General features: G+C 39.2%; 1 protein-coding gene across 3 annotated transcripts in view; it reads right to left on the bottom strand.

The window, feature by feature from the left end:
- Nucleotides 1-1,308: 1,308 nt before the first annotated feature.
- The window catches only part of Wdr72 (WD repeat domain 72), a 162,541-nt gene continuing 147,003 nt past the window's right edge, over nt 1,309-16,846 (bottom strand). For all 3 annotated transcript variants that reach the window (XM_048333018.1, XM_048333019.1, XM_048333017.1), the window contains exons 19-20: nt 6,487-6,591; nt 1,309-1,399 (exon numbers count right to left, since the gene is read on the bottom strand). In XM_048333018.1, the coding sequence (XP_048188975.1) occupies nt 1,344-1,399; nt 6,487-6,591 (161 nt within the window). In that variant the 3' untranslated portion in view covers nt 1,309-1,343. The remainder of the gene's footprint in view (nt 1,400-6,486; nt 6,592-16,846) is intronic.

The raw sequence follows: 16,846 nt of genomic DNA, 5'->3' as shown, positions 1-16,846 counted from the left end.
TTTGGCTAGTTCCCAAAGGGGAAAGTGTGTGCCAATCTCCAAAGGATCCCAGTGTCCCACAGTTACTCCTATTAATAACGCATGATCATTTCCGACATATAACTCAAATGACTTCAAGCAGGGGCATTATATTTTAGGAAACAAAGAGCATAAACCTTTTCATCTACTTTAAAGGAACCTATATTCTAGTATATTTCCATTACATACTTCTCTATGTTAGAGACTTAAGTAATTCTTTAATCTGTTAGAGTGGAATATAAAAAGTAGAAAAAGGAAGAGGAGGAGAGACGGAGAGAAAGGGAGAAGGAGGCATGTGAAGAGGGAAAGAGCATTATGGACTTTCACACTTGTCACTATGGAACTTGTCCCCTCCCCCACCCTGCACCCTGGCCTAGGAGCGTTTATTGAGTTAAAGTGATTTGAACTACCTTGGGTAGACAGAGCTATATAACATGCATTTAACATCTTATTTCCATCTTCCTATGGATTAGGACCATACTTGTATTCACAATATATCTATATTAACAGTACTTGATTTTTCTACAAATTGAGGAACCATACAATATAAATTCCAGAAAATACGTTACCAAAGGCCTTAATAAATGAGCACTTTATGTCAGCTCCTATTTATATTGTTGCGCATATTTTAGTTTTAGAATTCCTGCTAGTCAAGACTCTTTCTGGGAAAAGAACAAGAGTTTAAACTTAATAAGAATTAACTGTGATATGTTATAAGTAGGTTCCCTTCTCTAGATCACATCTATATGGCCAATAGCATCACCCTTTAGCTAAAGACATCAGCCTCAATGTCATTAGAAGTGCAACTAATGAGACTGCTCAAGGCTGGCTACTGTTACCCTGTGTGTCACTTATTTGGGTTAATTGATGACTAAATGGAGCTGCGTATTTGTTGACAACACTTCATGCTTAGGGGTGAGATTGAGTACAGTGACTGGTCTGAATTAAAGCACTTTCCAAGACAAAAATGTCCTAACCTAACAAATCAAAACTGTAGAATTTTAACTGAAATACCCTCAAGCAACATTACATGGAATGTATGTTATACTGGCTTGTAGGTTGCTTATTATGTGGTTCGTGAACTCCACAATGGGAAAGAACCTACAGTCGTGATTTTTTGTGTTTGTGGACTGGCATTTCTTGTTGAAAAATGTTTGTGATTTTCTAGAGTTAGAATTTGGGTATTTTCTTGAAACTCATTCTGACTAACGTATTATCAGTTTTATTACAGAACAGTGACAACATTGCTTTTATTCTGCGATAAACAAATGGCATGTGTAAGTTTTTTCATTTGTTTGGATCCAGAGTGTACAGCGCAGTTCCACTTAGCACATCTTGCAGGAGCACAACTTTGCTATCCAGGGGTGGCGTCTTGGTTGATCTAGGAAGAAAAGAAAAGCCAGATTATTTGGGTTCTGTGGTGAACTATAGGATAGTTGAGTGATGGGAAAGAGGGAGGGAGGAAAGGAAGGCAGAAACAACTAAAGTATAGCTTAGAATTTGCACATTTATTTTCCCTCTTGAAGTAAAATAACACTCTTTGTCTTGTGCACTAGGAAAATACATTTTAATTAGACACATTATTAACATGCTGTTTTTATCTGCTAAGGAAGATGACCGTTTGCAACAAGACTTTTGATTTGTAATATTCTAGTCGTTCTCAAAGAAGGCCATGATTCCCATTTTAGTCAAATGTTATTTTTAGATGAGTTAAATGGTCAAGAAGGCATTTATTTTCAAGACTACTTGGGTGATTGTCTTTGTTGGAAGTAGTGGCGTTGGCTCAGTGCTGGAGCACCTATCTCTGGCTGATTAATGTTTGGCTATAAAATAATTAGACTATCAGACTAACTGGAGCACTGTGACTTAATTCACTTCCACCATAAGCTAAATTGAAATAGGTGCATTTGTATGTGTATGAGTGTGTCTAGAATTTTTTTTTATTCCCTTGAAATCGAAAATCATGATATTGTTAAATAATAATGATTGCTCAATATGATCAGAGGAAAGACCTTATGCTCTGCTACTGAAATTTTCTTCTTCTGGAACATTTTTTTAAAAAATAGCACCAGCCGTAAGAAGTGTGTTCTCGATGGCTGAGATTGATGTGTTCTTCACACAGTCCACATTTCTCTGCTTCATGCATCATCATCAGCTATCTCCAGCAGTCTGGTCCCAAATCTGTCCTACTTGCTGTTACCTGGTTTTTGCTGGTGATTCATGAGCCAGAAGAGTAACAGGAAAAACAATCCACTCTGGCCTTTCACTCTGGAAATTCTGAGAAATCTAGTTTTGTTCATCAGATTCATGCAAATGGAGTATTGATTGACAATGATGTATATAATAAGTCCATGCACATAACGTGCTACGTAAAAGCCACTAAAATGTTCTCTTCATGGCAGAATGCATACTGGTTATCAATTACTTCAGAACTGATGTGAAAACTTATATGAATGTAGGTTTTTTTGTTACTTCCAAGCTCTCTCTTTCCACTACTATTTCAGCTGAAGTTTAAATGCATGTCCCTAGAACAGTAGGAAATCGTCTTAATTTTCCAAGCTAATAAAGTAATAAAAGCTCAGTGTCTTTCATCAATACTTGCATAAATATGAAATGTTGCACTATGGGTTTTTTAATCACTTTGAATGCAAAGATAAAGGACACAGAGTTCTTTATTCTGGAGAAGAAGGATTGAACTTGAAACACTATAGCAAACAGTTAACAAGCTGTTGACTCAACTGGACCATTTTTTGTGAAGACATCTTTCAATCTTACAAGCAAGAAGGCTTTCAAGAGCCAAGAAAAGAAATTCCAAATGGCACTAAAATCACACACAGAGATACAAATGGAGCTTAAAGTTCATGATGTTGTCTTGGTTCTTCTATTAGTAGACATCCGTTATTCCCTCGGGTTTCGGGAACGTATAAATGCCAGCGAAGGAGCAAGCAGACTTCAGAGAGTCTAAGAAAGAACTCCAATCTGGGATTCACTTGTGAGTCAAAACTCTTTGCTAATGAATTATTCCAAAGGAAAGACACGGCTGAGGGATACTTTTCCCCCATCAGATAAGACCTCCAGGTTCACTAGCAGGGTCAAAGTAACAGGAATGCTCTGGTCTAAAGGTGCTTTGCCAACCTTAATGGACTCCAGGCGCTCACCTGGGTATACAGCTTGAACCAATAAAGCAATCACAATGGCATGTGAATAAGGTATAGCACTCTAGAGAGCAGGTGAACATCCACTCCTCCAGGCATCTAAGTTGTGACCTATATGCAGACTGCAGCTTATTCACAAATGGACTGTCCTGGTCAGGGCTGTGCTGGAGAAGGAGTGAAGTCAATGCAAAAAGAATCTCTCCAGTGAGTTCAAAACCCATTGTGTTCAAAGATAATTCACCTAGTCCATCTCATTATTTTATACGAATTTCAAAAATGTGATTTTATTAATCGTTAAAAACTATAGACATTAAAAAATATTAGCATCAATTCTTCAAAAACCTAGTTTAGCTTCTATGCTTCAGTGTCTCTCTTGCTTTCTGTGTATGAAAGTAAGCTGACATTTTCATTATGAAGATAGAACGAAAGTAAATAATGGTTAGAGGATGTGCAAAGGAAAAGCTAGAAAGAACAATACAAGAAGTACTTTTCTTGTGTTTGAACGGAAAAATGATTTTTGTTTTCATTTTCTGTGTGCTGTTCAATCCATGTAGTTATTTAAAATGATGTGCTTAGTATGTTAGTCATTTAGCACTGGATAGATAAATCTACTTTGTAACTAGGGGATTTTGCCTGTTTGTAAAAATGTTACAAGGAGTTTTAAAGAAGTGGTAAGATTCCAGCTGAAAATGCTAAGAACTATGTATTTACATTTGCATGCATTCTTTTCTATATAGATAAATGGATATGCTAAAGAACACACTAATGCAATTTTTTTTAGCTATTGAATGAAACACCTCTACTAGCTTCCCAAAGGAAGGTGATGTTTTCCCGAGAAACCCCTCTCACTTGTGATAAACAGAGGTAACTAAATCACTACAAGAATGCTTAGCATTTTGGAGCCCCTACAATTGTAAATGAATTGATGTTTTTGGATCTTAAAAAGTGAGCAGTCCTATTTTTATAGTTCAAGAAAGTCCTCTATGCCACCAAATTCAAACACGAGACACAAAGCACAGTGCCCTCTCCGTTCTGTTCTGAGAACTCTGCCTTCAGAATATTTCTACTGCAGGGAAATGCATGGTCTCTTCAAAATCTTTCTTACTAAACAAGCACCTCTGTCAGAAGTGTCTTAATTTCTTATCACAGAATTTTATCCACACAAGGAGCAATAAATAATTCATGTCACTGCCTCTTTGTTGTGTGTCCCTGAACTGCAGAGCTGGAAGGCTGACAGCTGTGTCAGGCAGGACACGCACCCGAGATCTGACATGACAAGTGACTAACAAGTTTCTTTCAGTTCATGCTGAAAGAAGACAATGGTCCAAAGTGCGGAAAGGAATCCTGAAACAAAACAAAACTGCTTCTTTCTTTCTACCTAAGTGTTTGCTATGAGCTTATTTCCAACCCACAAGCCCTGGTCATTTTTATAGGACTGCCCAGCCCCCTTTATTCCTCACACTCGCTTGGCCATTTACGCCTGGCCACGGATCAATATGAGCAATTCTTGGAGAAATACGATGTCTCCATGACAACCAAGCCACAAATTCTCAGTGGAAGGCAGTGAGACCAGTAGTGAACCCTCCAGAGGTTTCTAGGCCTATAAGGCGAGATGTCTTAAAATGCAGGAATGGACAGAGGGAAAAGCCAGAGTAATTCATTCTTTATTACCGGTTTAATGATGTCCGATGTATAGAAGAATACTCTCTTCTTTTTAAGTTATGATTATCAGCACCTATGTCTTTTAATTAACCTTTCCGTTTCTGATGTGTCCTTTTGTTTGCATCAGTCAGGTAGAGTGTGCTACTCTTGAACCCAACTCTACCCATGTTATAAGGAGATGGAAATGTATTCTACTTTTGAACTGGTTTAATGCTGGTCTATTTTTGTTAAAAAAACAACAACAAGCATTTAGGTAAACACCTGACTCATGGCTTTTGTTGATAGGAAAGATTTACCCTAAGACAGTTTTAAAACCTAGTCAGATTTAGTTTGACAATTTAAGTTTAAAACTGAAAGTCATTAAAAAAAAATTTTATTATAGAAACTTATTTCTACCTTTATTTACCCTCTCACTTTTCCAGTGAGAGGGCCGATGCTCTCGGGCTGTGATGGCAGGGATAGGAGCTGATTTGTTCATTTAAAAATTGTGTTATTGCTCAACATCTCTGGGCCGTGGGGGCCTGAGGCAGAAGTCCCGTTGAGCAGGGGCACCCAGCAGTGGCCCAGCTTTTGAGAAGTCTCGGTGGCATCGAGGGGACTGATACACAATGCCATCAGCCCTGGTCTGTTGGGGTTCTAAGATGACTTAGGGGACCTGACATAGATTGCAGGCTGCACCTTTCACTGAAAATTAAATCTCAGCAGCTCTCCTTGGGGAAGGATCGGGGGACTGTTTGCAGCTGCCCCTGTCAGCAAAGGCAACAAGATTTGGAAATCTCTTAACTAAGCTGACAGGCCGCCGAGAGGATGAATCAAAAATATGATACATGGATCAGCACACAAAGATGGGAGAGGTAGAGAGTACACAACTGGCAGATGGCGCTGGGAAGAGCAAGGTTGTGCTTGGGGTGGATGTTGAGACTCTGTCCTTCATGGTGATTGCTGAGCATCTTTGGGCTTGGTAATGATTCAGGAACAGCATTTGCTAAGATTTTTTTTTTTAAACAACTAATGGCTTATTAAAATTAGGCTTCAAAACAACAACACAATCCATGTTCACATCTTTCTAGATGCCTCCCTCCAGAATGTTTTTGTCTGTTCTTTCCACAAAGGAAATAGAAACATACTCTGGCATAGAGTCCATTTTATGGCATGACCATGGCTTGCCATTTTCTCTTCTTTGAAAACATCCATTCCTGTCCAGCCCAAGTGCTGTTTCCCCTGTTTGTATTTAGAGTGGCAAAATTCTAATGCTGACACAGTTTCTCTCTTCTCTCCATTTCTGCCCGAGTCTGCCCGAGTCTCGTTAGATCTCGTCAGTTGAAACATGTAAAAATGGCAACATTTCTCTAGTTTCCGATCTCTGCGTGTATTAACCAGTTAAGCTTAAAATTGATGATAATGAACTAATAGTGTCAGCTTCCCTTCTCAGTCATAAAGCCTTTGTACTTCTTCCAACTGAATTCTTGATGAAAGAGGAAAAGATAACAGCTCCGCGCCGTGACCTCTGGAGGGGACCATTAATTTGACAGTGCAGCTGCTAAGAGAAAACAGCATCACAATGTCCTCTCTCCCCAACACCCTCCCGAGGACCCCAAAGCTTGTGTCAAATTTATCATTTTATACTTGACTATTTTTAAATGGCTTTCACCTGGACTCTCCGACTCTTCTAAGACACATCTGTCAGGCATGTCCTCACCATCTTGGAAGTTTGCCGAGTTTGAGTTGCTGTCATGCTTGACCGGACAGACTAGAGCTATTAAAAAGAACAAGACAGAGAGAGGGGAAAGGGAAAGCGAACGATGAATAAGTAGTAGCAAGCACCATTAGAACAGTTCAGTCCCACAGATTGTTTCTAGAGGCCTGCTATGTAAACACAAATAATAAATTGAAATAAAATGTATCCTCTAAGTATTTATTGGCAGACATGTAATTAGTTGCAAAATCTATAAATGTGACTTTATCTTAGAAGAAAAATAAGTCCATGGCATCAGCTTAAAAGCTACCACGTAACAAAGTGATGCCTTCAGAAATAGAAATCGTAATTTTTAGTGCATAAATCTAAAACAATATAGTCAATTAATGGCAACAGGACACAGAGAAAACATCAGCCTCTTCCATTAGAAAGATCAGCTCCACCCTGGTGACAAAGAAGGCTTCCTTTTGTGGCACAAATCACAGCTAACGAACATTTGGTGTTCGTTTTGGTTCTTGCATTAAAGACAGTACCAAACACCAAAGAAATCTTAGAGGAAGCAAATCTTAGAATTCAGGATGAATGCAGAGGGCTAGGATTTCGAACTGCATGTCTTTCAGCGACTTGCCATGTGGTGGTGTTTCCCAAGTGGGAATTATGTCCTGAAACAAAAGTGAGCACAGGAGTCTAAACTTTCCTCTAAACATATTACTCGCACTGTTTAAGGAACAGGCCCTAATTTCTTCTGCATTTACCACAGGGTGTGACACATGGTCAGTCTCAATTATGTCCAGAAGTAACATATTTCCAGATTATTTTTTTTCTCGTAATCTGTTGGGTAAGGTAAGCTCTGTCTTTGTTAGGGACTTTAGAGAATCAAGACAGGTAAGATGGGCCTCTAGTCATCTATATTATGTCACACTAACGTGAAGCCGGCAGGGACACACACTTGCATACTGAGCCTGGTGGAAGTCAATGCATTCTAAGTTCCTGTAGTGAGCACCAGCACTATCTCTTGAGCTCTTGATAACACACACCAACGATATTTATAAGTAATAAACATATAATAACCCAAATACGCCTTTATAGAAGCAGGATAGGAAATACGTTTGGTGGCACAGGGCCGTTGTTACTGAATCTCCATTAGGAGATGCGAGAAGCAGCCCGGCGGCTGGAGGCGGTGCTGCCTCACGCCACGAGTGACACAGACGTGCCTCCGCCGTGCTCACACCTGCCACACGCCTCTGCTTGTGTAATGGCGCAGGAGCAGTACTGTACTGGTAGTCGTACCCCGAGGTCCACACGGACACAATTTAGAGGACACTCCTGGTCGATTATTCCCTCTGGACGGAATTACCAGCCCTCATGAGACACAGAAACGACTTTGTCTGGTGGAAGTGAGCAGACGAAGCATTCATTGCTTCTCAGGAGCCTTTTGTTGGGAGGGAAATATCATATTTATACATGTATTTGTATACATACATGCATATATATATATACTTATGCAGAAGTACTTATTGCAGAGAATTCTGAGCAAAAGTATTGATCAAGTACTTACACACACATATGTATACAATTCTTTAAAAAATTATTTCCAAAACAAAAATAGATGTTACATCTGTTTCATTTTTCAGTGCTTACCAGGGCCTGGACCACAGCAACTATTCTCAGAGGATTTGAGAGGTAAATGAATTAACAAAGGACTAAAGCAGAGGATCTAGATGTCCGGCTAACCCAAGAGGATACGTGCTTTCAATTATGGTTCTGTTAGATCTGTTCACTTAACGCCGCAGATGCATATTTGTAAATGGTGATGTGCTTTAGTCTGTGATTTAGAGGAGAGGCACGCAGGGCCTAAGTAATCATGGATATAGCTGCCTTTAATTGAATTTTCCTCAGCTTAAATCATACTTATAGATTCATTTTTGGAATCCATAGATTTTTGTGGGATGTTTAAGTGGAAGAGTTAAATGCATCAAAGCTGCAGAAAACTATGATAGTGGTCAAAATTTCCTGGCTTGTTTAATGGTTTTTTATCTCCATATATCTTTCTTATTCATTTTCTGAATTATAATAGGGAATCAATTACGTAGCTAAATCTTCTACTAAAAGCCAATGGCGTAGCACCTCTATCTATTTGAGCAAATGCATTCTACTTGTCAGCTAATACGTTCTTCTTTCATAATTTAACACTTTCTTCCACCCATTCATTTGTTCATTCCTCCTAATACTTACCAAATATTTAAAGAACTATCCTAAATCCAAGTCCTCAAAGGGGAAGAGAATATGGTATTAAAATAACAAATTACATGCCTGTAACCATTTCTAATGGCAATAAAGTAGATGCAGGATGAAAGGATGTATCTAATCTCTCAAGAATGCTACAAAATTAGATGTCAGTGTAGCCATAAACTCTCATGGCTGTGTATAACATGAATTTTTTTTTTGCCTCCATCTCTGACTTTTGGAAGTGTTGGAGAGGGTCATTCAGACATCTTGTTAAATTACAGGTTAGCTTTCAAATTTTAAATAGTGCATTTGTCCTTTTTACTCTACAGCTCATAAAGCATTCAATTAAACACTATAGAAGAAACCATGAAACAATGTCACGTGGGAGTATAGGCTATGGAGTGGTTAATTACTGCCATTCTACTTTTTGTTGGTGGTGGTGGTGGCGTGCATGTTCGAAAGGCTAATCCTTGCAATTGTTCTTTTGGGTGGCTTCCTGTCATGCTTCATCATTAACTCTGACATGATGTGTGACCAAGGCTTTACTAATGAATCATTTCAAAACTGGTGAAATCAACCAATATTGATCTACTGCTTATTATGGGTAGAGCGCTTTGCTACATCACAAGGGAGAAAGAAATGAAGGAATGTTAACGTACCCTCATACAACTTGCGATCTAGGTGGAAGACCAATGAATTTAACTAATAGGAGCACTAGAGATCACATTCCAAGAACAACACGCATTTGCTTTTGGCAGAGGGGAGCTCTCTACGACATGTATGGAGATAAAATTTGAATTGGGCCTCTTTGAGGGATTATGGGAAACCCAAAGAGAACTCATCTACATTAAAGAATAAGGTATAAATGCACATAGGCATGGCTAAAGGAATCTCTTGGCCTAGTGCCACAGATGTATATGCTGGTGCACAGATGGATATGTATATGCTGCCTACTTGGTATGTGTTTTAATGAATCCCCCTCGTCTCTTTCAGCTTTTCCAGAATTGATGTTGTTGGCCAGTTCTCACCTGTGGAAGTCAACTATAGACAGGTTTTTCCTGGTCCTAGATGGTCAATAATGTGATCTTTACTGATGGTGGGCCCATTTATCACAGTAAGTTGTCCTTTCACTATACATATTGACTTTTATTTATCAATACCCAAGTCCATTTGTAGCTCATCACTAAAGTTCTTGGGTGTTTTCAGAAGTTTTTGAAGGTACTTTCAGAGGTTGGCAGAGAGGTATTTTTTGACATCAATACAGTGCAAATGGCTGTTAGGCTCATTTTGAGCCTGAAATCCGCTGTTCGTTTCATCGGTAATGGGTCCTGAAACGGTCCACCTACGCAGGATAGGGAGCCAGAAAGTCAAAATCTTCCTGACAGTTTTCCCAGTGATGCCATGCTGGTCCTTCCATTCTCTCACCACACCCGACAGCATCAGCACCCGCAAGGCCAGGGCTCTAAACGTCTCTCAGTACCCTCGGTGGCTAGAGTTCATGTGCTTTATGGACGACTGCTTATGAAACGTTTAGAATGTAATTCTTCTCGATCATAAGTGGCTCAGTATTTTTAAGACTGTATCTACGACTGCCTTCTGAGCATTCACAAAGATTCTGAGGATTTTTTTTTTTTAATGTGGTGGCAGGACCAGTAATAATGATCCTTTGCTTCCTTCTCAGTTATCCTCTAAAATTCCTCTTTCCTTTCTTCAGCATTTGTAGAAAGATGGTATTTGCTTTTAAAAATGGCTAGGCCTAGCCAGCAAAGACTAAGAAATATCCCCAAGAGAAAAGCCACTGGAAAAGAGTTGTCATCCGTTTTCACACTCAGCACATGATTTTTGACCTCGGTCACTGATAGTCAAACAGAATTCACAGAGTGAAAAAAACAAAACTGGAGCTCCAAATAATTTTATCAATACCAATGATGTATGAATGATTTAAAAGAGATCCCATCATTATAGGTAAAGACATTTGGAATTAACAGGGATATTTATGGAAAAATCATTAACAAAAAGATAACAACTGTTAGGAAAGTTGGCAAAATGAATGGAGTAAACCACCCTAGCACTAGAAAAAGGTCAGACAGAAATTTTAATCACTAATTAATCAACGGCATGAGAATAATGTAGGGATTGCAGAGGTCAGGCCCCGTGGAATGGAAGAACTGCATTCAAATCTTCTAACTTAAAATAGTGGCAAGAGCTGACTACGTTTCCTACTGGAAAATTTATGTCTCTTCCCAATCTGAATATGAACCTTAAGTACACTAAAAACTGTATTCCCATAGAGGTGCAAAAGAAAGAAAATGAATTCAAGTAGAAGTTAATGCTGACACAAAACAGGCAGAGCACACACACAAACTCTGAAATAATTTAAAATTAGAGGGCAGTATAATCCTTGAAGAGAATTAAGTGATAACAAGTTTGTAAACAAAGAGGATGCCATCTGAACAGACCCCAAATTTAGTTTACAAAGTGGCTTCTCTCTGGAAAGATTTCTTATCAGCAAAGCATGTCTAGCCAAATAATTACGTACATATTACCCCTACTTTAAACAGTATCTATCTACTGAGATAATCAAGTGGTAGGATGTTTTGATCATATCTAAATAGCAAGAGCTACCTCCTGTGCCAGATTTCAGTCTTCTTCAGTTTGGGTTGTAAACTGGAAAAAGAAATCAAGAAGAGATGCCAAAAATGAAATTAGGTATCTAATGCATCTTTATGACTAAGTAATAAGAGTTTTTGCCATCATGAAAGTATATGTGATATAATATTATCTGATAGCTGATATTTTTGTAGTATGAATTGCTTAAGGATTATGTATTTTTTAACAAGAAATGAACTTTGAAAAATGTGAGCAGTGGCTATTACATTGGCAACCTTGCCTAGTTGTATGAACTTTGCTGTTTTACTCAAACATACAGAAATGAAATTATTGATTTGTCCATAATATGCCTATAGCTTGCTTCTGTAAGTGAGGAGTCTAGCTGAATCACTCAACAAATTTGAGGGAAGAAAACTGTGAATGAGAAAGAGGTATCCATTGTTTACCAAATCTACAACACTGCTGCATTGCTCTCAAATGTCAGAATTCTCTGTTATCCAGATATCTGAGCAGTAAGCTGCTTTGGTAAGGCTGCTAAGAAGTAAGAACTTTGCCTCTGGTGTATTGCAAGGCACCAGGCAAGTACTTAAGAGAACTTATCAAATGACTAGGAGGAAACTGCCAATAAGGATTCTGAAGAACAAAAAAAAGTGAAGATTAATTTCGCTTGCCAACTCCAAAAGTCACGCTTAAAGTTTACACCCTAGGCTTACCCAAGCATTGCAAATAGTTGATTAGCGGGGACAAAAGGCAGCCTGCATATGAAAGATCACGTTTGCCTTATTTTGGAAAAAAAGAATATACTTACTCACTATTTAGTACCCAAATAAATATGTATTAATGGCCCAAAAATATAAATGATTTCACTATCGAGATGAGCTTCTGAGTACGATTGAGATGTCAGAATATTTGGTTTTTAATCTCACCTCTGACCTTAATCAGGTGGCCTTGGGTATGTATGTCATTTCCTTGGCCTCAGATTCTTTTTAAAAATGAAGGAGTTGGACTGGACCAACTCTGATATTTATTTGAGATAACAGTGTTTAAGTCCTTAAAGGACCACTTGAACCCCACAGGGAAGTAGAGATGATGAGTGAGATTTAAAATGTAAAATGACATTTAGGTTCTGCAAAAGTCATGGGACCTTTCTCATAAGGACCAAATCCTGTGGTTTGCTTACAACTCCTTAGTAGGAGAAAAGTCAAAATCAGGAATAGATTCAAAAGAAGAAAACAAATAGATCCCTGTGTGCTGACAAACTGAGGAGCAGTCAGTAAAGGGGGATGGCAAGAGAAATTTATGGTAAACTTCCCTGCTTGGATTTAAAATGTAGAAGAAGGCCAGCAAGACAAAAGACCATTCAATCAGAGGAGCATCAAGCTAGCATTTGAGACTAGAGATAAACATGATTATATATGAACGCAAGATAATCACAGCACAAGGCAAGTCACCCCCAGCAAATTCTACAGTTATTCATGAGGGAAAGTACCAGAAACATTTACCTGTCTTCAGTCAGTGAAAGAAGAAGATGTCAACTTACACTAGCATTTAAAACCTTAAGAGCAGTGGGAAATTCTTTCCTCAGGCTGAACCTAAGACAAGACCGTCAGCCTGGGGGACTGGCTGGGAGGCAGGCTCCGATTCCCAGCGGATAGCCTTCTCTCCCTCAGAGGGAAGACCTTTGTCTCAGATAGTGACTCAATTGACAGAGCTCCATCTCCCAGGCAGGAAATGGAAAACAAGGAGATCAAATTATCTAATCCATTCCTTAGTTTTCTAGTCCTTTGTCAATAATAGGTAGGATATAAGGAATAAAGGTGTTGGTTTCCCTATTTTGTACCATTAGGCGTGGTCACTCTGAAGGCGATTTGTTTTTATTGAAAAGACATAAAAATGGACATTGTACCCACAGAGAAGTGTAGGCAAGGTGCCTAACTACAGGCTGGAGCTTTAGGAAAGGGAAGAGAGGCACAACATATCACCCAGACATGAGCCACAGAGCCAAGTGAGCTCATGAGCCCTTTGAACACTGCACGTGTCCCTAGTCATTGAAGAACAGACAGAACACAATAAAACGTAGGACAGCAAGGTGAGGAGGAAGTAAGAGGGAAAAGAGTTATTAGCCAATGTGAGAGTATCTCCAGAAAACTCCAATCTGGAAGTAAATTTGAAGAATAATATGAATGGTATTTGTAAACTTGCTAAGTTGTTACCAATAATTCTATTCTCACCTCCACTTCCTTCAGCTGTCATGACTCTTATACTCTCCCTCTACTTTTTCGTTACCAGAGTCACTATTTTAATAGCCTGAAATTTGATTTGTCTCCTTTCAGTCATTCTTTAAACTGAGGCATATCAGGTCTCTAAAGCCAAGATCTGATCTCGTAACGCCTATGTAGAAAATCAGTCATCTCCATTCAACCAGTAATAGGGAATTCTGGGAGCCAGTGTTTTTTAAGACATTTCACAACAGAGTGTCAACTGATGCTGGATGATTTCTCACACTTCTCAATGTTAGATTCTAATATCACACACTTCAGTTAGATGAGAACACTTGTCCCCTGGACATAAGTTGTTATTTCTTTTATAAAGCAGAGCTTTTGTCCAGCTCCTTGCCTATAAATACCATTTCTCACCCCCAGCTCCCAAGTCTTTATAATATTTAGCTCAAACTCTACTTTTCCTGTCAAATCTTCATTAACCCACAAATTAATATTTCTATTCCTGCCTTTATTCATACTTGCCTGGCCTGTGTTGAATTTCTAATCATATTCTATACGTCTCCTCCTTGGGTACGCTGCCAGGACAGGAATTTTAGACACACCATTAAATTTGGAGGCTGATGATGGGAGGGCGACTTCACTATTACAGTGGAACCTTTAGTGGGACAACCAGAAAACAGGGCTAAGAAAACAGGGGCCTGACCCCACTGTCAGTTTCTGTCTTCTCTAGCTTGTCTCCGTTGGAAGTGCGTGGAGTGGATGTTGGTTCCTCACACAATGCTGTACTTCCTGCTCCTGGGACAGGTCCCTTCCAGGCAGCACTGGGAGGAAGTCTTCTTGGGCCACATTGGGTCTTTCTTCAGACACTGGGTAGAACATACTGAGCCAGATCTCTAGGCCAAACCATGAATTATACAACATTTACTTCCCTACTCTTCTGGGAATGAAAGTGAGACTCACACATTGCAAAACATTACATCTACCCCCCTACAAAAGAAGGGAAAAGCCACTGATTTCCACTCTTTTCCTTACCCTCACAAATCACAAAGTTAAATTTGCCTTGGGGATTTCAGTTCTCTGTAGAGGCATAAAACAAATTTTGTTCACAGGACATCCCATTTTTGTTTCATTCGTTCAAGGAAAGGGTCACTCAATTTTTAAAGCATTTGGTTTGATCTTTGCTATGACTTGTGCTATCTAACATCCACAGATAACTCTGTATACTGAAATGTGTCTTGTATATAAAATCTCTCTCCATGGACCCCATCACAGACATCTCTTCATGTAATGTTCTCAGAAGCAACATAGGGCCACTTAACTCTAGGTAAGGTGACCAGAAATGAAAAATAAATGTATTCCATGTTTAAACAATTATTGTTTTGCCTATGTTTCTATTCCCAAATGGATGTCTTTCCCTTTCTACAAAAGGCAGAATCTCTTCCTCAGGGCTAGGAGAGAATATGTTTAAAAATTTTTCCTCCAAATATGACTAAAAATATTCTATTTTAACATTTTATTCTATGTTTAGCCATATCACTGGTATTTCATTCTACATAGAAGAAGGTGATAAAATTTTTATTAATGTAATAAAAGGAAAAAGAAATGAAGATGACTGTTCATCATTTAACCAGATAAAATGAATTCTTGGGATTTTAAGGACAGACTCGGAGCTCTAAAGGAATACTGAATTATGGAAACACGATCTTTACATAATAGAGCCATCTCTACTTACCATTTTATCATATGAAACAGTGATTCTGATAGCTCTTGTGCCTCATATGCTTTGTCTCTAAATTCTTTCCAAGGAATACTTAAACTATTTTAAAAGGTTTTTCTCATTCTATTGTTAGAAGGGATTTTTCTTTCTTCTAATGGCCAAAATTCTATTTTCCATGCTGGGCATCTACAGGGAACCATGATCTCCTGCCTTTGCATAGAACCTTCCTTCCCTTCATGAATTAAAGATCGCATGGATTTATTCCACACACACAAAAAGCAAACAAATAGGGAAAAGAGATTTAGGTCCGTTTTTAAAAATCAAATTGTGGTTATTTTGTTTTAAAATCCTAAGGATCTTACATAGGAAAGTCATAAGAGGCCCAGCATGGTTGGAGTTTAAACCCTGGCACCTCTGCCAGGCGTAAGGGGTCATTTCCTGGGTATCTTTCTCTTATTTCCCCCAGTAAGAAAGTTGTCCAACTTAGGGGCATTCAGTGTAGCTGGAGGAGGGAGGTAAACAAAACTGCTTTAGAAGTCCATTTCATTGACAAATCTAAAGCAGATCAAATTGGCCTTCTTCCAATACTAAACAGCCCTCAAATCCCCTTATCCTGTGAAACAGTATCTGAGATTCCAACCCACCTATGGCACCAGAGCCTGGCCTCCACTCAGCCGCCTAGTTATCCATGGAAGTAGCTCAAGGCTGACACTCAGATTGACTGGTTCACACTAATTTACTTCACACAGATTCCATTTATCTCCTAGAAGATCCCCTGGCAGCAGCTTATAATGGCATATCCTAGGATGCCTGCCTGCGTGCGTTTTTAAAGCGGCAGTGCTTGATGAATCTGAGTCCAGAAAACAGTTCACAGATTGAGGAGTAGGTGCAATCAGAAAACATCGAGGGGCACAGCTGGGACTTGGGAGCTTGCTTGACGGCTTGAAGCAGCTGAGCATTAACTGTGTCTGCTTTCTGCTGGCTGCTCACCGGCCCTGGGACAAATCAGAGAGCCATCTTCCTTTTCCCTTATCTCTCCTGGAGAGATGGGAGAGGAAGGGGGTAAGATGGACACCACCAAATAGCACAAAGACAGCTGATTTGATCATGTAACATTTAGTCTTTAAATACTATGATATTATTAATGTTGACATAACCGCAAAGGATACTTCTAAAGCTGGATAGCTGGAATAGGCATAAAGTCGTGAGAAAAAGTAAAAGAGAACTCCAACTTAATTTGGTTTTAACAGTGAAACCCAAAGAGCCAGCTGAGAGGAAATGCTACGATTGTGGGGGCTGGACATTTACCATCTTACAGGGGTGGGGGACATCCAGCCCGAAGGCCGCAATGGCCCTGGGGAATCATTTGAGACGTGACGGGACAGACATGCTTCTGGCTTCCGGCCTCAGTGGCCTTGGCTGTCTACCTATACTGATAATTTTGTATGGCCTGCAAATGATGTTTTAAATATCTAAGTGGGCCTTGGCAGAAAAAGGTTATCTATTCACTTTAAGGAAGGGAGCATCTTTTTCTCCC

The sequence above is a fragment of the Perognathus longimembris genome, chromosome 23, assembly GCF_023159225.1.
Source record: "Perognathus longimembris pacificus isolate PPM17 chromosome 23, ASM2315922v1, whole genome shotgun sequence".
Classification (NCBI taxonomy): domain Eukaryota; kingdom Metazoa; phylum Chordata; class Mammalia; order Rodentia; family Heteromyidae; genus Perognathus; species Perognathus longimembris.
The sequence above is the reverse complement of the archived record's forward strand: the minus strand, read 5'-3'. Positions and strand labels throughout refer to the sequence as shown.